The 22,640-nt window shown below is 39.8% G+C and overlaps 1 protein-coding gene across 3 annotated transcripts; it reads right to left on the bottom strand.

Moving 5' to 3' along the window:
* Window positions 1-121: 121 nt before the first annotated feature.
* Window positions 122-20,873, bottom strand: gpsm1b (G protein signaling modulator 1b). Of its 3 annotated transcripts, none has more exons than XM_063889399.1 (14): window positions 20,641-20,873; window positions 13,038-13,259; window positions 11,808-11,943; window positions 11,250-11,392; window positions 10,805-10,928; window positions 9,585-9,700; window positions 9,194-9,349; window positions 8,995-9,103; window positions 8,751-8,865; window positions 7,175-7,245; window positions 6,900-7,070; window positions 2,748-2,910; window positions 2,236-2,441; window positions 122-2,056 (listed from the first exon to the last, which is right to left on the bottom strand). In XM_063889399.1, exons 1-14 carry the CDS (start codon window positions 20,700-20,702, stop codon window positions 1,856-1,858), a joined length of 1,995 nt encoding a protein of 664 aa, XP_063745469.1. In that variant the 5' UTR covers window positions 20,703-20,873; the 3' UTR covers window positions 122-1,855. The 3 variants fall into 3 exon arrangements, with proteins under 3 accessions (XP_063745469.1, XP_063745468.1, XP_063745467.1); XM_063889398.1 differs by lacking the exon at window positions 20,641-20,873 and adding an exon at window positions 14,279-14,983 and having other exon boundaries at window positions 2,787-2,910; XM_063889397.1 differs by lacking the exon at window positions 20,641-20,873 and adding an exon at window positions 14,279-14,975.
* Between the last annotated feature and the right edge of the window lie 1,767 nt (window positions 20,874-22,640).

Genomic DNA, 22,640 nt, shown 5'->3' with positions numbered 1-22,640 from the left:
ATATGTAGGTCAGTGTTGCCCATTTAATTTCCCATTGAATAAAAAGAAGAATTGATGTATGAAAACTTTACAAAAGCTCAGATAATCATTATTGTGCCAACACTAAATAAAAAAAGGTCAATTAAACATCTGAAACATTTTATTAAAAGCTTGAGGGGACATATTCATGTCCTCATATGGAACATAAATACAAAATATATTTATATGTACAAGTTATGGCAAAGACAAATAGAAGCATACCAGGTACTAAAAATGTTAATTCACAAAACAACATGAAATATTAACTCCCAATGTGTTATTTATCAAAGATAGATCACTATGACCCTGGTACATGATCCATCCTAGTTCAGCACTTAAAATCTCTAAGGTTCATGAGCTTTGAGGTACAAAAATGAGGTATGCACTACTTTTGAATAAAAAGCTAGCCCATAGGTAAGGTCAAAAACTGTTTTTACAGTACCATTATACAGATGCTCTGTACAGCAAAAGGTTTCAAACTCTCAGCCGATTAAAATTTTATCTCGGAAGTTTGAGCCTTTTGCTGATTTTTTATGGCAACAAAGGGATAGAAATGATCACCGACCTGACACAAAACACTAATCTTTATGAAACAACTGCAAAAATCTCCAAATTTATGTTAAAAGTTGACAACATTTTGGTGCTCAAACCAAAAGGGAAAGTTCTTAGAGTCGTCATACTTTATCACAATATATCTATAATAATGTTAAATATTTAAGAGTATGGAATGACTTTTATCCCCGACAGATGGTGCTCTGTATTTCACAGAGGTAGAACAAGGCTTTGACCACAGGGGGGCAGCACACCGGCAGCAAAAACTACAATTAGTGTTCCAACATTGTTCATGGTATTAGACTGGTCAAAAGTATGACATATCCATCTGGTTCTATTCCTATGTTAGGTAATAACAATGATGGCAGTAAGCAGCAGTTTGCATTCTGAAGTTGTGAACAGTATGGGCAGCAGATAGCATTACAGCTGAAAATAAGCGGAAACATGTACTTGGAGACAGAATCAAACCCTATTATCTAATTTATAAAAAGAATCGTTTGCTCAGTCCCCTTGGTTACTGCGTACTGTGTGAAGAGATGCATCTTTGTAAATGCAGAAATGCACATTAATAACACTTCGGATTCAAATCAGTCTGTTAATTTGGACAAATCTTCTTTTTTTTGTGTCTAAAAAAACAAAAAATGAAGCATGGAATGTTTAAACTGACCGAAGCCGTTTGTTTGACACTAAAGGACGATCCCTAATACTGTTACTGCACAAATAACACACGTTTCTGTGAGCAGTCGGAACTGTAAAGATTGAATGATAAAACATTATCGATCAGACTGAATAGAAATATTTTGTTAAAATGTGACTTGTTGGATAAAAAACAATGGTAAATATCATTTCTTTATAAAACCAGTCATATCTTTTATCAGCTGTTTTCCTATCATTTAATCTTTGTGATTCCATCCACCACAGCTGTACGGGGTCCACATTAACTCTGTATGCCCGACGCGTGCTTCTACGAAACAAATCTGACACCAGGGAATACAATCTTGAGTCTGAAAAGAAATGCTGATTAAGGCATGATTGAGTATATATCTGTTTCATGTTACCCCACCGAGCTTAAACTCCCCGTTATATTAACACACCCATTTAGAACATAATACATCGAGCAACATTTGACAGGGCACCAACTATTGCACATGAAATTTGTCTTGTTACTATAAAATCTTGTTAGTTCACCCTTCAGTGCCGTCTTTAAATGTTGCCTCATCCCTCTTTCAATTCTTCTGCTTTCATTTCCTTTGACAGGAAATATTGCAGCATTATTCAACAAGTCCTAGCTGGGAAAACCCCCAGGGGGCTCTGGGTCAGGAGACGGGGGGTCATCCTGGTCGTCTGAAGGCAGATGGACGCGCTGTTCGTCCATACGCTTGGCCTGCACCCTCTGGATTAGACTGAAGAAATCTTCATCAGGCACTGTGGGGGCGTGGGGGCCTCCTTCTGGTGGGGAGCAGCGCTGATCATCAATCCTAGAGGACTACAGGCAGAAAATATTGGAGCATTGAAGCAAGGGAGAAACAATGGGGCTTTGGAGTTTAATAAAAGAGAATTATATTGGCAACTTCTACAGTGATCTTAAGGATTTATAAGACTTATAACTAAGGATCTATGCAGATTTACCTTTGAGTTCTTGTCATATGTGAAATGTAGCCTTACCTGGCACTTGATGAGCATGTTAAAGAAGTCATCGCTGGGTTCTTGATGATCTCCCTCACCCACAAGGTGCCCCAGATTGTTATGGGTAATCCTTAGGCCTGGAAGGTTACCAACATTAACCCGCTGGTCATCTAGCCGGCGACTCTGGGAGCTAGCAATCAAATCAAACAGCTCCTCCGTCTGTGGGGAGGTGGTGATCGAAGGATCTAGCGGAAAGAAAGAAGACTCAAGTTATTAAACAAGAGGTTCTTAAAAATAAATGCAGGTACGGCCCCGGAAAAAATTAAGAGACCACTTCAGCATTATCATTTTCTCTCATTTTATTATTTATAGGTATGTCTTTGAGTTAAATGATTTTTTATTGTATTCTATAAACTACTGACATTTTTTCAATAGACATGCGATATGGTATGATATGGCTGCCATACATTTAGAGATAAAGATTTGCAAAAAATGTGGAGTGGTCACTTAATTTTTTCCGGAGCTGTATATAAACGCTTTCTTTAAGTGACCTTTCATCTCATTCAGGGATGCCATAGAGTTGGCAGCACCTTCTCCATTGTCTCCGTTCTCAGGCTCATCAAGATGGCAGCGCTGGTCATCCATGCGGCTGCTTTGGAACTTGCTGAGGAGGTCGAAGAAGCAGTCTTCATCTGAGGGGTCCCGGCTCAGCTTCTGAGGAAGAAGATGTGATTTACATTATTTTACTACAGTTATGCTGAAACATGTGATCTGCAGACAGTTAGATTTGGTGACAGGTGCGGCGTGAGGACGAGGAGTTTCAAGGTGGCCGGCATGTGAAATAGAAATGTAATGTGATTAACTCACATGGGATGGCATTCCTGGTGAGAATACCTCGGCCTAGATACTGAAGGGGTTACAATGTAATAAAATGTCATGTAAAATTAAACATCCCATTTGTATTAAAGTTATATGGCCCACATAGTGGTGCCCTGTCAGAGCAGATGGATATATCAACAGATATAGATGAAGCCGCTGTAGAGCATCAGTTATAACTTTAACGTGATAAAGTATCAAAGTAAGGTCACGCATCTACAGTCGAGTCTTTGTTATATTGGCACAGTTTTTTTTGTAAATCTCTGGTTTGTATAGTTTGATCTTGGTCACTATAATCAAGCAGTCCTTAATTTGAATGTAACTGTTTTGGTTTGAGATTCAGCTAGCAGTGCTGGAAATGAGTATACAGCTCAAATCAATGATCAGCTGATCAATAAGTCAATCACTGACTGACGGAATAAATATTACTTCCTCACATCTTGTCACGTCTAGTAGAGCTGCTCCCTTGAGTGTCACAGTCTGGCTGTGTGTTTAAGCTTTGCAACTGAAGTGGATAACATATGCATGAAACTGTGTTTAGCTACAAATACACTGAGCCCGCAGAGCAGATTTGGAATTTATTATGTTTGACCAGCACTGCAGAAACATACGGGCAGTCAGACTGAGATGTTGTGATGCCAAATGAGAGGTAATCTACTGGACAGCAGCAATGAAATTAGTTTTACAAAATAAAAGAACAATAATGAAAATAGCTGCTAGCACTCTAAAAACATTATACTGTAGACTAATTGAAATGGTCAGATAGTGTGGAAACATTATAATATAAAAAAATATTTTCTTCAATAATGAACTAAAAGTGCAGAGAAAGCTGATTTCCTCTATCTTATCCTCCCAATTTTAAGGGCTCTGCTTAGAAATACATGCCTGGGGTCTGTTCCAAACAGGGGTTTAGTAAGAAATCTGGATAACCCAGCAGAGTAAAAGCCCCCCCTCAAATCTGAAACACAAAGAGCAAATAGTCCTGTGCTTTGACTTTCAACAGCAGACAAAACCACACAAATAATTTAAATAGTTTCTAACTGCTGTAAACATTTGTATTCTGTTAAGCTTCGAATCGGAGAAAACTAAGAACTTTGAAACCATGCATCTCAAAGCAAGGAGTTCAAATATCCAAATGTTGTGACAAAACTGAACAAAAATGTGATTCTCGAAAATATTTTTTCACTTAAGAGAAAACTACCTATACTCAAATTGCAGCACAATAAAGCACTTATTACTTAAAGATACAACTTCAAAAAAGGAAGCTAAACTTCTTATCTCTACCCCTACCAATATTCACAGTTACATCTATTCCATTGTACCACCATCTTTTCTAACATATGACACTTTAACACTAACAAGTATGAAGTTAAAACACTTCCAGCAACATGTGAAGTAGGGCAGGGTCGACTGACAATGTATTTTACCCAACTCTAATCTATGCGACTGAAACTTATATTGTAAACCACACTATGCTTCAGACAAAACAGAACTGACTACTAATGAAATAAAAATCCCCACTTACACTGCACAAGCTTCCTGAAAGTAGAGCAAAATGTCTATGCGTGGAGGAAGAATCAAACAGGTACACGTGTAAAGAATGTAAAAGGAAAATAAAGTTAATAACCTAAAGCTTTCCTTGCACTATGGAGTTATCCAAGCTGTAACACATACATGAAATATCTTACCAGCAGCACTTCTTTGTCCTTTATGTATCGCTCTCTCTCATTTCTCTCTGTGCTCCCTTTCCCCCTCGCTCTGTCCACACGCCTGGATCACACCTCCTTCTCCCATACTTTCACCCACCACTTTACTTTCTCTCTTTTTGCTCCCCCGCTGTACTCGACGCCCTCCCTCTAATTTCCTCTCCTCCTGTATCCCTCTGTTCCAGCCCTCTATGAAACCCTGCCATCCCCTCTCTGTCTATCTCTCTTCTCCTGTCTCACTCCCTCTCACTCTCTGTGGCTCTGCTGCCGGGCATTTTTGTCCCTGTTCGCCCACTGTGGGAAAACAACTCATTATGTGAAGCGGGGGGGGTTTGACGCCATGGGGAGGGCAGCAGCTCTGTGATCAAGGTCACATTATCAGCAGAGGGGGAGAGCTGGAGGGGGGACAAATGGGAGGAAGGGGGTGCAAGGGGTACGGTCATGAGTAAATTGCATGCCAACAGTGGCAGCCTGCAGAGATCAACAACCTCTAAATTACAAGAGCTTCCAATGTCAGCAGTTTAGTTTACAAAAAGTGTGATTTCTGTAGGAAACCATTCACAACCAAGGACATCTCTAAAAGAACCCTTCGTGGAGTTATCCTATCTGCACATTTGTCAGCTGTGACTTATAGCAGTGTCTCTCCTTGGCCCCATGGTCTGTGTGTGTGGATCTCCTCACTTCCCTCTCGGTATTGTCCAATTAATCAAGTAGGCCAGAGGGGCAGAACAAGAGAGAAAGGAACATGTGATGGTGAGAGAGGGAGAAAAAAAAAGGTATGAAGCGAGTGAAGGGGGTGATTGCGTGAAAGGAGAGTAAAAGACAGCAATTAACTAATTGTGTATTTAAAATTCTAGCTTTACCTACTGTAGCTGTACTTTGTAATACAATGCTATTCCCCCCCCCCCCCCCATTTTTTAAAGCAGGATATCATGTATGTTGCCAGAGAGCACCGACATACAGCTGGCTTCAAAAGATGGACATGGTTTAAAAAGTGTACGCTTCAATGTCATTAGGATTACCACCATTTAGCGCTCCAGTCCCTCGTGATGATCTATCATCAGGCAGCCCAGTAATTTCCGCTCTTATCTAGCATGTGAGCTTGCTGATAACAACAATCGACATTGTCACAGAAGCAATGCATGATTAGGTGCCGTGGGGGAGCAGAACTTTAAGGTTACAACAGCTGTTAAACGGTTAATTCATTAAGAAACTAGTTCACATAAAGTGGACCACTGCTGGCATTTAATGAGAACACACCTTTTACACTGTATCTGACTTCTAACAGAACCTCCTGGGAAATTAAGAGAAATGTGGCTAATTTAATCCCTCTAAATCCACTCATTTTCTCTTTAAAGCAGAAGCCCTCAAGACATTTTGACAGAGGATGAAGTGAACAGACAAAAGGGGAGAAAAATAGTTAGGAGAATTCAGCAGTCAGCATTTTAAATCCCTGTGATGCTTTCTAGGAGAAAGATTAAAACCATCGTTTCTCAGGTGGGCTCTCAGTTATCGTGTGAGTGAATTAAAAGACCGTAAGTAAAGAAATATGTAAAGAAATATCTTACATTCATGGCAAATGTGAACTGGGCTGCTTAATACTCTGAGACATGAAATACAATGTAGAGATCAGCAGTATTTTCTGACAAAAACTCAAAGAGAAGTACTTGAGTTGTTATAATACTGGAAACTGGTCTCAGTTTTATGAGTGCTATAGCGTGATGTTAGAGAGCTCAAAACGTATATTCACATGATTATGTCAGTTTAAATTATTTAATAATACGCAAAAAAACATATTAAAGTATTGTAAAGGTATTCTGATTCTGGTATAATAAGATAATAATAACGGAACTAGAGTGTTAAAAACTAAATGGCTAAGGCCAAAATTAGATTTAAACACCAAAATTCAAAAATGTTTTACATTTGGGAAATATGCGTGACGAATGGAAGATAGATGAGATGCCTGATACCACTTTTATATCTGTATAGTAAATATGAAGAGACAGCTACCAGTCAGTTAGCTTAGCTTAGCACAAAGATTGTAAACATGGAAACGGCATAAGAACCATACTTTGATCTGAATACGAAGCCAATAAGAGAAATCAATTTAAAGTTACTCACTGGCACTGGAGGCGGGACTTGCACTGTGATGTCATCAGTGTCTACGGGAGAGTCCAACCACAGCCTTTCATCTGATGACTGGCTGTCAGGATAGCCTTTTCTCTTGCCTGGCTGCGACAGCTGACTCTTGGATCTCCTGGGTATACTTTCCAAGTCTTGGTTCTCACCGTTCTGCAGCAAAAGAACATATTGTTAGAGCTGCTTTGATAACTCTTTGGGGAGAGGTGTATGGGCCCCAATTTTCTCTCTGGAGTGAAATGTGAGCTGTAAATCACCTTATCTGAAGAGTACTTCCACAGCTCTACACTGTCCATGCTGTTTCTTTTGGTGAATTTGGGTCTTGCTCCTACAGAAAAAATACATAAGAAAAATAAACATAGCTTATTACATGGCATTAAAATAACTTGTGTCACAGCTGTAGTCTCTGAAGTCTTGAATTAACTAAAGGATGCAAGGCGCTCTTTGTCTTTTCATCTTGACAGCATTGGTCCCATGATGTTCAAAATGGATATGCGGGTTTAGGCAGACAACCAAACAATCCGTTGAGTTCATTGGACTCAGTTTTGCTTGGCTGAATAAGAGTCTGTTTGCCAGCTCCGCACCAGACAGGGAAATGTAGGACATGAGTGTGAGTTTCACCCCGGAGGAGGGTTCAGTCATCAAAGCAAACATCGCACAAAAGCCAGGCTGACGGAGCAGATCAAGTTTGTACAGTTCCTTACTTCATTTTATACATGTTGTTGGAGCGAATCTAATCTAATAGTAATAATAAATCATTGTTATTATATGAGGATAGTAGGACTGCTCGAGAATCAAGAAAACATCTTCTTGAGACTGGGGGGTTAAGTCAGGAATTTTCTTCTTACCCAAAAAATGTGTACACACCCATCGCTTTCTCTCACATTTAGCCTCAGTTCAGACATCAGAGACCAAAGGTGTCTGTGTAATGTCTGCACTCACCTTCAGTTGGTTTTACATTTAAATGGCCACCATATGTACACATACAGTCCTCCAGTTAGCTTACTCAAGCCCACATATGTTATTTATGTTAAATATGAACTTAAAAGACCAGCATCTAAAAACTAGTGTATGTTGTTTGAACATCTGTTATCATAGGTTTTTTGGAGTTTCTTATAGTTGCCAATTTACTCAACCCTAAGTCAAGTTTCTACATTTAAAATTCCTGGTGTAAACAATTTCCTAGAGCTCAATGGTTGTTATATTCTGATCCTAGATCTGTGAGATGGGAGGGCTAAAACAGCTCCAAGACAGTTTTGTTTAACCACAGTTTGCAGAGTGCAAAAAAATAGACCCAACTGACCCCAAAACACAAACACAAGCACACACAGAGGCAGGCTATTTCCACTGACACACCCTCTCGCTTGAATAAACTGCCTAAACAAAGTTAAAGAAATCTTGCTTGATGAGTGCATGTAAACACTGAAGGATAAAAAAAAACATCAAAGAATAATTAGTATGTTTGTTTTGTTTTTTCACATTTCATTTTATGTGAACTTAAACATTTGAGGAGCGATGACAACGTATATAATTAGGAAAAGGACAGTAATCCTCAAATCAGTGGCCCTTTAAAACCAGATTTAAGTCTTTTGTATGATGGTATGACTTCAGAAAGGCAATGCATTGCAGGTGATATTATCACTCTTAAAATTGTCTGCTAATATGAAGCTGCAGCTAGTTAGCTTCGCTTAGCCTTAAGTCTTGAAACATGGGGCAACAGCTAGCATGGTGCCGTTTGAAGGTAACAACATTTGCCTATGAACATCTTTTGAAGCTTATCAACTAACGCATTGTACTCATATAAAAAGGAAAAAATATAATTTCAAGGGTCACCTTGCATCTCAAACTCTGAACTGGAGGGTGAAAGGTCGCTCTCGTTGACTCCCAGAGACTCCATGAGCTGCTCCACATTCATTCTGGCTGTCAGTTCCCCGTTTCTGTCTCCAATCTGAGGAACAAATGATGAGGTAAGGACAAAGACAACCAGAGCCAGATGGGCCAAATTAGGTTAAATGCCCTTTTGGTTTGTTTTTAGAATAACTGTGTCTGCAAGAAAAACTTCTATAAAATGCCTCACCTCGTTAGAGATGTCCAGGTGCTTTCGGGCGTAGTGGAGAGCTTGTTTGTGGTTCCCTAAAGACACGTATGCATTTCCTAGACTCCAGCAGGCACGGCCCTCACCAACTCTAATAAGACATGGACATACAGACATTTGTTAAAAGCTACTCCTGAGCTATGCTTGTGTGTATACAAGCAGTATATGTTGCTTATTGTACCTATCAGTTAGCTCCTCTGCTATGTACAGGTGTTTCAGGTGGTAGTCTATTGCCTTCTCATACTGCTGCAAAAGTGTGTAGGTGTTCCCAAGACTATAACAGGCCTGAGCCTCCATCACCTGGTCCCTCAGCTGCCTGGAGAGCTGCAAAGTTTTCCTATAGAAAAAGAAAAGGGAACACAGGGATAAGTGAGAAAAGAAACACTGAAGATGAAAGAGGTATCAAAGAAGTCAGTGAGAATGATGAGAGAAATGTCGGGGTGTGAGACAAATAAAAAGGATTTTTGATCATGCATCAGAATTGTGTTATTTTTCATGTTCAATCTGTACTTGATCAAAAATGTTCACTTCAACTTCCCTCCACTAGATGTCAGACTCCCCTCTCTCCTCACCTGTAGTATTCTGTCGCTGTGTTGAACTGGCCCAGGAATATCAGGGCATTGCCAAGGTTACTGTAGGCTCTCCGTTCTGCAGCTTTGTCTCCAAATTCTTTGGCTATTGATAATCGCTGTGAATGACAGAACAGGTGGAAACAAATGAGCAAAATCCTTTTCAACCTGACTCTTCATTTTATGTGGTACATACCACAAAACATGCGTCTAGTTTAACCTTAATTTGTATTGTGCTTTTCTCTGCTGTACAAGCAAATACAATAAGACAAGTCGTTGTCTGCTGCATCAAATCAGCTTCTCTGATTTCATTTCAAAGAAGTGTGATGCCCTCCAAGGAACAATGATAGATTTGTAATGGGAAAGCGAGGAGAGCCTGGACTTTCACATAAGAAAACAAGTGGTTTACAATGGAGAGTGACAGAAAACATGGGGGGGAACAGAGTTCAAAGCCATGCGTTCGAAGGATTCACCAAGAAAACAATTTCCTCCCTTTTTTTTCTATAAGATGTCATCAATCTCCGCAGAATGAAGAATGTGGTCCACTGACAACACACCACAATGTAGCAGGACTAGCTATCTTCATACATGACAATACATGAAAAAAGTGCTCAAAATTGCTGTGTGTTAGTGAGTCGCATGTAATATTTTAGAGAATCTGTGCAGGGCAAAGCAGGTCAAATCTTTCTCAACAAGAAGCAAATGCATTAATTCCTTCTCTTAACTGAAATGAACAGCAGTCTGACTGCACCTCTGAGCTATGCAAACATGTTTGAACACAATGCAACAGTAAATCAAATGTTGTGGTAATCACTTGTTTGCTTCTGGGCTTCACATTACACAAGTGCACGCAATAATGACAACCAAGGTCTGCAAATGCATGCTGTTGCTTCAGGGAGCACGCTGAAAGATCCCAGGCTTGGACGTCATAGCCACACAGCATACACACAAGCCGACAAAACAGCCCAGAGCATATCTCACTGAGCGAGTTACTGGGTTTGATAAGCAAACCAAATATGATGAACCCCAAACAGGAACATGGGTTTATATCTGTGTATTTGTGTAACTTATTAAGAGGAGATGAAAAATGTTCGAATGACCTTGTGTTCAAAAAACGATATAAGGCTGTTCCCTTGGCAACGCAAGGTCACTGCACATCAACCAGGCTGATGACTCTTATCAGTGCTCTATTAACATGCTGGTAAACATCTTGAATTTCTCACCTGACGATGGAACTTGATAGCTTCGACAAAGTTTCCCAGCAGGTAGTGGGTGTTGCCCAGGTTCCCAAAAGCCCTCCCCTGAGCAGCTCGGTCTCCAAGTTCTTTGACCAAACACAAGTTCATCCTACAGAGCGAAAAGTGAAACATCAACTACCTTTCAGCATGTAAATGATGTTTAAGGAACTGTGGTTATACATGTTACCATTAAACAATAGCCTTCTATTAGTATAAAATATTTTTCTTAATAAGCACGAAGAAACTGACCACCACAGGGACACATCTGACACATCTGACACATCGATAGAACTAAATATTTCTCAATGTTCGTTTTCCGCATAATTTGCATCCTTCCATACGAAACGCATTTACCCTCACTAGTCTAGACTACCATTGCGATTCAGATTTTTTTTCCTGTTGCTTAAGTTCATTACCCAACAATACATACTCATAAAAGCCAGTAGCCTTCTGCAGTGTGTCTCTGACGTCGGGAGGAAGGTCCCCCGGTTCCTGGGTGCAGCCCCACAACTGCTGCTTGCCCTTTGCATGAAACACGTTCCCTATGTTGTACAGCGCTCTGGCCTCTCCAACCTGCAATCGCATGACAAATAGTCACAGAAAATAAAGATCAGAGCAAAAACGAAATGTGTCAAAGCTCTCTCTGCAGATATCAAGACTGTATAAACTTTTGACAATATTTCTCTGTGTTGGAATTCAACACACACTGGAATGACCATACATGTAGAGATAAAGATTAAAGAAAAATGTGAAGTGGTGTCTTCATTTTTTCCAGAGCTTTATATAGTTCTCAATGCTGAAAAATAACCTGCAAATTTAGCAAATAGATAAATAATGTCTTAAATATTAAATAAAGATGCTGTAGGACAGTGCTGATGTGTTTGCAGGACCAAATAAACAATAAAGGCAGCAAACGGAAATTGTAACATCTCTTTCAGGACTTTTAAGAACACGCTATAATAAAATAAAAAATGTAAATGCACGTTACCTTGTCTCCCTGTTCTTGAGAAATATCCAGGTGTCTTTGGCAGCACACGACGGCCTCATCAAAGCGCCCCAACACTTTTAACGTGTTGCCGAGGTTGCCACTGGCTTTTCCTTCTCCAATTCTGTCTCCTATTGTTCTGTAAAAGCAAAAGAAACACATATGTAAAGTGGTGGGAGTAATACAGCTCTACAAATGATTTACTGAAACAATATCCATTAAGGTATTGCAAGAAGATTTAATTTGGAGATTTTAAAAACAACATTTTTTAATTGGTTGCTTCCTAGGATCCGGTCCTGGTGGCGACTGTAATGCAACAAGGTAAAGCTCCCCGGGGTCTTTTATCGGTCCCCTGCTGAAGGACCAGCTGCACTCACTGCAGGGGACCGATTTACTCATAAAAATCTGAATACCCAGCTGGTAGTTGTCGACTGTTACTATATGAAAGTCCCCCTCACTTTTTTTGAGGAACTTCTCAATGTCAACAAAGTAAAATCCCTGACACTCATGTGGTAAAATACGAAGAAAAACAAAATCAGCAATGCTAAACTAAATCCTATTTTAAAATGTAATTCCTCCTAATGAAACAGAGGTCCTGCATAAATGAGCTGAATGTAGTAATATGGCTTTTTGTTGTTGGTTTCTTGCCGGGATTATTAAACCATTATCAGACCACGATTTTTCTCATGTATTGAATTGCTTTATGGCTTCAGGGATAGCTATAACTGAATATATGTTTGTTTGACATTGTTCGTTCTGCTACGGTCTATGATGTGTTCAAATGTATCTCAATCGTTAATGTTTTCTCAGATGCGTTACAATATAGGCATAATAATAAGCAAGACAAAAACTAATAACAAGAATCTACTACTACTACTGCTACTTCTATTATTTACAATATAAAGTCCCATTAAGATCTCTCAGTATCAATATTTATTAGAGCATTAAAGTGCTTTAGGCAAACAAAAAATATATATTAAGTGCAACATAACATGTTTGTGTGGGTTTCCTCTGGTATCTGATCCTTTACAGACAGATTATAGGCACATTTCCAACCACCTAGTGTCTGACTGGATGAAAATACCTTTTCATGAATTTAAATGAACATAATAGTTAATAAATTGTGTAACGCACTTATTCCAGCACCTACTGACCAGCTCATTGCAAGTGTTTGCAACTTGACCAACTTTAACTCTGCAGCATGTAGCACCTACTAAAAGATGCATTGCTCACCTGGCCAGAGTCAGGTCGTGTTTGTGGTATTCCAGGGCCTTGCCGTACTCTTTGAGGTAGAAGTAGGCGTTGCCCAGCTGGCTGTAGATGGCACTGAGGGTCTTCAGGTCTTCTGTGCCGACCTGCACGGCTGCCTCAAAGAACGCTGTTCCCCCTTTAAAGTCCCCGGCTTTGCACAATCGCTCTCCTTCCAACGCCAACTCCAAGCAAGAGGCCTCCATCCTACAAGGTGCAGCCACAGGTTCACACATGTGGAGGGGAAGACAGGAAAAGAGGCATGAGCACTATCAGAGAGAGAACTTTTTACAGTGGCAGGGCAATATCTTCTCAGGATGAAGAACAAATTCCCATTATCTCCATGACAACAAGGTTTGTAACCACCATATTGACTGTTGCCTTAGCAACTGAGTCTTATAGGCTCAGGGATGCGCACCTTAAAGGTGTTGCCTTTTTACTCATTACTTCTCACATCAACTCGATTTGATTTTGATGTACAGATGTTTTGCTTCATTTGTTGAAAAGGTCTATATTTGTTAGCCAAAAATTCAAAGTATGCTAATGCTCTCTAAATAAAAGACATTAGAGAAATCGTTAAATTATATTGGTCATGTGAACACTGAAAAATCAATCATGTCAAACATGTGACAATCCAAGTAGGTCTCTTCACTCCTGCATTACTTTGCTGAAATATAATCGAAGCAACACTTTTCATATCAAAAGCCAAGCCAGCGGAGACTTCCTCGTTCTCTACAATGCCTTAGTTACCCTGACAACTATTGGATCAATTGGCTGAGTATAAAAGAAATGTTAACTTTGTGTATATTGATAACTTCCTGATTGGACATGTCAATCAAAGCCTCAGGTTATTGATAAACACATATATACTGGGGGGGGGTCGGTCCAGAGGGTCTTTAAAAAGATTTTGCAAACAGAGTGTCTGAGTGAATTGTATCCAGAAAGGTTATACCCCAGAGTCATTGTATAATCCAGGATAAACTAAAGACCAGCCGATTTGGTTGCAGCTCTAAATTCCAGATAGTAGAATGTAGAGCTAAGCAAGGATTATTCTCCAATCTAATCTGTTTTACAAAGGGACCCAAAAATGCAATGGTAGGCATTTTTCTAATGCCCAAAGGACAAACATGATCTTCTGCTAATGTAGAATCAGAGTGGTTACCCACAGTGCTCGACAGGCAACAACACCCCTGAAGACCTGGTCCTTTCTAGGGTTCAAACAGTACCTGTGTTTTTTCTTGGTTCGTGTTTTGTCCACATACACCTGTAGCTCCAAGTGCAATGGCCTTAGTGAAGCTTTAGGTCGAGGTCCAGAGTGGACTAGTCTACACACAGCTTTCTCTGCTCCTGTCAGAGGGCAAGGCTCAGATTCCATCATGGAAAGGGTTAATAACAACAGCTATGTCAAAAAAAATCAGGAAGTGAGGAAGTCCTTATATGGAGCTTAAGAGTGCATTAGAGCAATAAACTCAGTGAGAGGAACGTTCCAGCTAATAGTTTTTACAGAATCAAGTCCATAATGTCCACTGAATGACTCAATACAAATCCAAAATGTCAGCAATGTTGCAGCAAACCTGGAAACAATCCAACTAGACTTTCTACACACAGTCCCATACCAGCCAAGAATCACATCTGCTTTACAAGTCATCAAGATGGTTCCAAAAACTCAACGATGAACTCTCTCGTCAGACAGCCAAGCCAGTCAGGAAGTAATTGTACAAAACTCCACTTAATAGCAGTTCCTGTTACAACTGTATTTTTAAGAATATAAGAAAAAGAAAGGATATGTTGATTTAGGAGTCTACAGAGGGCACGTTCCCCTAATCCAACTGAATTTGAGTGGTCCTTTGTCATTCAGTACTAACTACCTCGTAAAAAATAAAACCTAGATTTCCATCTTCATCAACCTGTCCTCAGCTGAGACAACAAGGTCCATCGTTCTTCCTTCCGACTACAAGCCACAGTTAGATAAGAAGGAGTGTGTTATGTAGGGAAAGGATTCGGGTGAGAGCAGAAGTACAGTCAGGGACGACAATGTGAGTATAATACTTCTTAGCTTGACCACTGCTCCAATGAGAGACAGAGAGAAAGGAAAGAGACATTGCCTAATCCAGTGAGCTGCACCCCCTTGGTAGAGACCACACAGTGAACTGATTGGCCGAGGCTAATCCAGCTATCTGCTGACACTGGCAGTAACACTAATAGGTCACCGGCCAAGACAAATACAATTGTTTAAAGAGGAGGTAAGGAACATAAGTTTCCAACTGTGGTTGCATAGTACTGAAATAAAGGAATCTATGGGACGAGAATCATATATGTCGACGTTTTTGGTAAATATATTTAAAGCTGTATTTTGATTCCTAACGTAACAAATAATATAGCAACTATTAAAAGACTAACACAGCGTATTGTTAACGTAATTACCAGAGTCAAGATTGCAAACTAAGAGGTTAAAATACTTAATGCCGATTCCTCATTCAGTAACTCGGGACTTTTACTCACGCAATGTGCATATAAATGCCCCCCCTAAGTGTTTACGCAGCCAAATGCTGTGACCTAGGCTTAATGCTGTACCTGAATACATCATGTGTGTAACTAATAACATTAACAATGGCTCTGTTCCATTCACTGACGTCAGCAAGTCGAAAGAGCACACCTGTGTTTCCTGCCAGGACATGAAAAGTCATACCAGGAAAAAGGTTTATAAACTCAGCGGCCCCTTATCAAACATGAAAATCTAGACATATGTAAAAGATACATATACTTTGAGGCATATTCTTGTGTCAGCTCTTCTAGACATTTCTCACAGCAGACATTTGGACTAGGTCAGAGCCGGAAAAGGCGCATGTGTTCCTAATAACATTAACGATCGATCACATTAAGCCATGACAGTGAGCCAGGACCCAGAAACCAAAAGCAGCTACGTAGAATAACATCCATCTTTCATTTTATTATTTACACCTGGGCTTTTGTGACTGTGGCACATTGAAATTTCTTTGTGAAAAAGGTTTGTGTGCCGACCTCTTCAAAACAGATGCTAATACCGCAGAGAGACACATCCGCTTTGATCTTGTGGAAATAAAATGCTTTATCCATAGGTGTAACTCACCATGGAAGTGTCTCTTGTTTTCTTGCCCTTTCACTTATACCATCTTTTAGCTTCCGAAATATGGAAAAAAAACAACTATACTTTTATATTTAGGTACAATATATTGGTACAAAAATGTTGTGATAAATCAGTTGACGATCTCTGATGCTTCTTAACATTGCCAGAGCCTAAAACTCTTTCTATCTTTAATGGTTCTATATTATTAGTCTGGCTTAGACAACAAGGCTAATGTTTGGTATTAGAAGTATTACCCTCACTAAAAGGCTAGATCTGAAATGGCCAAACTGTCCTCCCCAATAACAAATTACAATGTCTGTTTTTGGTTCAACACAACCAAGCCCCAGGGGGATAATTGTCTAAACATCTTTTAGTTGGGCTGGCAATAACAAATGGAAAGTCCAGCCCTTTGCAAAGTGGATCGGACCTGGTTACCAACGTCCTGTCAAATGTGTAAGGTCATATCCTTGGCGTTAATTACTTCACATAGAAACAAGAACAGTGAGTACAAACCTTCTGAGTGACAGCGCATAAATGTGGATAATTGCAATAACCTCGTCTTAGGTTGTAGATTGCACCAAGGTTACTCGTCAGTGCAAACAGGAAAGTGCAGCAGGCACTAGCCAGAGAGATGAAAGTTACAGGGTCAATGTAATGAAAAACAAAGGGAATATGTTCATAATTTAGCAATTACTTCCCTGATGTATAAGACAGCTCAAGACTTTCTCTTCAGCTTCCCTAGAGGATAGGGCACTGAGCAAGTCGAAATTGTTTCTAATGCTGCACGCAAGGTTTCAGCATGTGGGCAGGAAGCTCCCAGCCAGTACTAAAGACAAAGGAGATTATGCTTTCCTTTGCCTCCTTTGGTTCTCATACAATCAACTTAGGGAAGGTTAATGATTGGCTAAGACTCTGTCTTGTGCAGTGCCTACGAGATGGTAGCTTAAATGCATGAAGCTTATCTGTTTCCATCACTAACAAGATTTCACAGAAGTATGATATTAAACAAGCATCCATCCAATAAAAGGCACATGTTGAGGCCTTGAAGGGACATGAAGGCAGTAGCGATAAGGAGTTAAGTTTACAGAGGTAAATACGAAGGTGCTGTCAGGGTGGAAAGACAAAGATAAGAAGGAAGACACACAAATTCAGTGTCAAGCTACAGATGGTGAAGGGGGGCCTCTATAGACCACGGCCAAATTGTAAAACTCTGAATTGTAAAAACAGATTGTGGAAATAGGGTGTCGCCTTAGGAGTGCCTGGCGACGTGGTTAAATAACTTAAGCTGTGCAGTTGTAAAGTTAGAGGCCAATATATCACCACTCATCTTGATCAAAGTCAGTAAACTAAAAGTACTGCTTGAAAACTAGCTACAGGGCTGACTGGCAGACAGAAGGATAGAATAAAAAGGGAACAAGAGTGAGAGAGGGAAATTTATGGGCATTAAAAAAAAAGGCAAAGCCAAGAGACAATAAGACCAAGACAAAGGAAACGATTATTCTCCATGAGAGGATTTTCACAGTGACTTTCATTCTTGTCATCGTTGTGGTTGGAGTAAGAATGGATGTGTGTGGTTGAGCCTGCTACTCCCTCCTCTGATTACCACTCTAATTGGTCTGTTTGCATCCCATAATAGCCTGCCTGTGGTCTACGAGAGACAGTCTCCCAGAGTGCCATCACCATGGCAGCACGGGGTACGTGTAACATGCTGGACAGGTTTCAGGAAGTTAAAGTAAGGGAGGTGTGTATATTATCAGTGAGATATTGATGGAGGGTCCATAGTGTGAGTTTTTTGTAAAAGGAAACTGAATACTTATTGGCTTTTAAGCAGTAGGTCAAACAAGCTATCAAATTGGTCATGAGAATAGCCGTAAGTAGCTGCCCTAAATTGTCAACTTAATTTATTTGTGTTTTGGACTGTTATTCAGACAAAACAAGAATTTGAAATTGACATAATTTGCTTTCGGAAATGATGGTGGGATCTTTCTGACATATGTGTATCTATAGAGATAAAACCATACTCTTAATTAGTCAAACAAACAGCAGATTAATCGGTTACGGAAATAATCATTGACTATAGCCCTATAAAACATTTACAACCTAAATAGATGTAAACATGGTGCACCCTGCTACATATTGTACACCAGCTCTTCCAATATATTTAATAACAATGCAAATCCAAGTCCGATAAAAGGTATATCAAAAAGGCTTTACCTAATAATACACATTGATCTGTTCCAATATGCAGCCACAACCTGTGTTTTTTTATTGAATTGTATAATCATAATTATGTAAATATTAATAAAAATAAGCCAAATATGTATCTTGATTTTTTTTTTTTCTTGCAGCTCTTCATTAGTTCATGAATTCCTATTCCATATTCAGGCATCTACATATCTGCCCCCGTTATTCTTGGCTTAGCTAAGAAACTCTGTGCTCTGAGTAGTAATCCAGCCATAATTACAGAGTGCCACGGTTAGTTGTCAGGGAAACCAAAGAGAAACTCTCTAGGAATGTTTTTTTCCTCTTGCAGCGCATGTCTCTTTCAGTTTGAGCGGAGCTGTCTCCTTCTTTTGTCTGATTTGTTTGTTACTGTTTATTAATAGTTATACTAATTGAGAAATATTATATAATATGGTCCTTAAGAGAACACAACATCACATGAAATTTAGGGAAGAATAATTGGAGATGCAGCAATGCTATAACAAAGGTTATATGCAGCAATCGGACAAAATCTGATTAATAAATAGCCTAGCTGAATGCTTTGAAAAATGCTTCTTTAAATGTCTGGCTATCCATAGATTGACACAAAATATCCAAAAACCAACTTTTTTTTTTGTTTGTAACTGAACAGGACTTCTTTTCTGACAAAGACCCTGCAGATTATATCCGTTTTTATCTCTCATCTGTGTTTCCTTAGCAGCAAAGGACACGCACACAACCCACATATCAACTACCCTCATTGCAGAAAGGTTATGTATTCAATGTATCTGTTTGTAAAATAGAGAGGGTAGACCTGGCTCATTACACTATGTTCTTATCGTGTGTGTGTGTGTGTGTGTGTGTGTGTGTGTGTGTGTGTGTGTGTGTGTGTGTGTGTGTGTGTGTGTGTGTGTGTGTGTGTGTGTGTTTGTCAGGGACATAGACAACCTTCAAAAGGTTCATGAATGTCACTTCAAACTTTCAACATTCATTAACATTCCCAGCCTTCTGCTCTTTGTTCCACTGCCTGGGCTTCAAATAAAGGCAAGGTGTTCTGTCAAAAACTAAAATATTGGAGCGAATTTCTGGTCTGTAAGTTAGTTTAGTTTAGTAATAGATAAAATGTCAGGACAGAATACGTGCTTGCTGAAAGAATATAAGACAATCACACACATACCGTCTTAATTTGACTTGCAGCACTCTCCACCAAAGTTCCCTTTGGAAAATTGTACCATGCGGATATAACATAGATAACATTTATTGGAATAATCTGTGGGTTGTAAATCTGGCACATTATACATGACTGACATGAGTAATTAGCACATGTTTGAGGCACATTTACACAGGTTCATAAATAGTGTGTCAATATATTTATAATACATCATTCTGAGAAGTTCTACCAAAATCGGATCATTGGTGTCCAAGATATTTGTTGACAAAAAATGTCCCAGTGACATAATACATAGAGGTGATTTTTATTTTATATCATTTGTTTTCAGCTTATCAAAAGGTGAGTTTTTGATGCTTTTGTTTATAAAGCTCTTTTTTCTGACATCTGCCAAAAGAATGGCTCAAAGTCATTACAATGACTTTGAGCCATATCTCAATTGATATATCTCTGATATATCTCAATTGGGACTACCATTGAATGACAGTTAAAAGCTGATGCAAATAAGGCAATAATACAGCTTGTGAGGCTTGTTATGATGACATCAAATATGCAAATAAGGGTTGAAACTGACATTATGACAAGTGGAACAAGACTAATCTTCCTACACAATTACTATGAGCATCTATGTTCAGGGTTCAGCCATGTGATCTCCTGACTGTATATGATGGTTCTGCATCCACATGGCACGTTAAAACCAAAGCCATGTGTACTGTCAATGTGTTCAACCTAGACAAACACACTCCTTTTTATATTCCTTCAACATCCACATCTTATGAGGCTCCGTTCAGTCTGCACATTCCAGCCACAGCAGCTCAATGACCCGAGCCAGGAATGAGGCTTGGAAGCGGGCTCTGGCTGCAGCTGTGGCTGGTCTGGAGCTTTAAACCAGTGAAAGCTGACCGGTCAAGTTCCGTCTGCCTGACTCCTCCTTAGTAAGAAAGCCCTGAGCTTGTAGCCTCTATTATTGCCCCTAATGTCTGTTCCTTCAGCCGCTCCCTCTTGTCTGTCTTTTCTCTTTCTCCTGACAGCCATTCAAGGACAGACTACAAGACTGACCCCCCCCCCCCCCCCCCACCCATGTTTGCCGGTGTACCCCCCCAGGGTCCTACCTTGAGTGCAGCCTCTTGCTGGCCAGATCCTGGTCCACACCGTTAGCAGCCGACTGAGCCATAGAGCCGCTGCTACTATTCCTGCCTCCTAGCTTGCTTCCACCCGCTATGAGGCCCCCCTCACAATAATTTCCTCCAGAGGCAGCTACTCTTTCCTTCTGTCTGTCGTTCCGCTTCTCTGTCACTCCCTCCCCCCTTTTTCTCTCGTTCTTCGCCGCTGTCTATCACCCTCCCCTCTTTCCTCATTCGCCACAGCAATGGCAGCTGCTGAGGAAGTGAGGTATTGTGCAAGTAAACCATGAAAACACAGAGCCCCTCCTCCATGTGACGTCACGGGCCGGGGAGTTGCTTATCCTTGGAAGTGTTGATTGTGCTGGATGGTGAGCAAGGGTTTTCAAACACATTTCCTGCTTATTGAAAGTATTGTATTATTTCAATGTTTTATTTTTTCTGCAAATGTGCTTTTATATATATTTTTTAATTGTTACCTGTAGCTGGTTTTACCTTTGATCAGACAACAAAATGATATGTTTGGGTGTGGTCAGAACTGGGCATCCTAGGGTGCACCTGAGGATCACAACAGCAATGTGTGCAATTTGCATAAAGTCAAGCAGTGTATTTACTAACATAAAAGAAATACTTCCAGTTTCCTTTTCCCTTGTGTCTCTCAAAAATCACATTGTACTTTTGTTTTTGCGTTAAGTTGAACTATTACAGAAAGTATCCTTGCATTATAATGAGTTAACATTTTAGAAATAATGAGAGAGAGATATGGACTTTATTGTCTAAACACTTTATATCCCAATAGGACAATGAAAAGGCTGCTACTTCTCAATACTATCATTTCATACAATACTATTCAGTTAATTATTTGCCTTAAAGTGGTTCATTGTCAAAATGTATGCCTCTTAATAAATCAATGTGTCAAGTTTTTTTTATATTTATTCAAATGTTCCAGTTTTATTTTGAAATATTCACCTGCCTCTCATTTCCAACTCACCTGCAGTAACCTCTTTCCAGCATTTTCCAATCCCTTGACCTTTCGTGACCACTAACGCACCAGTTTCACATTTCCCCTGGCTTACCCTGTAAATATACCAGTTCATTTCCAGTAGTATACCCTAACTTTCCAGCCTTGATTTTGCCATCTGTCTGAACCTGCCTGCCTGTTTCCCATATTATTGGCTAATAATACTGTCTGTCTGTCTGTCTGTCTGTCTGTCTGTCTGTCTGTCTGTCTGTCTGTCTGTCTGTCTGTCTGTCTGTCTGTCTGTCTGTCTGTCTGTCTGTCTGTCTGTCCGTCCGTCCGTCCGTCCGTCTGTCTGTCTGTCTGTCTGTCTGTTATATGCCAGTAATACATTACCTGGGGCATGCTTGATTGTGTTATTCTTTTTAATGCCTCTGAAAACTTGGTCTGAAATCAGTTGCAACTTGGAAGATTTCCATTTTGTTCTCTTGGCCGCACCTATTGGCATAAACGATAATTGAGGGGGAGTTTCTTTTCCTCTGAGGGATCCAAATGGTTTGCCTTTCCTAGGAAGGTAACAACACCAGACGCTCAGTTTGTAATACAGAAATTTGAAGGGCTTGCATTAGGGGGTCAAAGGGTCAATCTAAATTGGCAATAAATAGTCCAAGCCAACATGCTGATATCTCAACAACTGTACACCCTCTGTATACACCCATGAATAATTATTTTAAATTATTCTTACCAACCTTATGTAATTTAAGACCATTTAGATGAACCATACCAAACATGCCACTAGACATAACTTTCACGTAAGTACTATTAATAAAGTTTGTAGCCAACAATATATAACAACTTTTGAAACCTCAATCAATGTAAACAAAATAAAGATAAACTTTTCATTTGAAACATGTTTCAAGATTAATTAGTTCGCTGCTCACGTGATCCTAAAAACGCGCGAGAACTTATTTTAAAGACTTAAAATGACACGCCCCTTTCTTGCCAAACAAATTCTCAGCTGGGAGGACTGAGC

This window comes from Eleginops maclovinus, chromosome 8, assembly GCF_036324505.1.
Source record: "Eleginops maclovinus isolate JMC-PN-2008 ecotype Puerto Natales chromosome 8, JC_Emac_rtc_rv5, whole genome shotgun sequence".
Lineage (NCBI taxonomy): Eukaryota > Metazoa > Chordata > Actinopteri > Perciformes > Eleginopidae > Eleginops > Eleginops maclovinus.
The sequence above is the reverse complement of the archived record's forward strand: the minus strand, read 5'-3'. Positions and strand labels throughout refer to the sequence as shown.

What these genes read in the sequence shown, in the direction of transcription:
- gpsm1b (XM_063889397.1), bottom strand. Translation starts at nt 14,430, where the DNA reads ATGATGGAATCTGAGCCTTGCCCTCTGACAGGAGCAGAGAAAGCTGTG. An exon ending in AAGGCTACTGGCTTTTATGA is followed by an intron (nt 10,929 to 11,249) that starts GTATGTATTGTT and finishes TTCGCTCTGTAG; the next exon opens with GATGAACTTGTGTTTGGTCA. An exon ending in ACAGCGACAGAATACTACAG is followed by an intron (nt 9,350 to 9,584) that starts GTGAGGAGAGAG and finishes CTTTTTCTATAG; the next exon opens with GAAAACTTTGCAGCTCTCCA.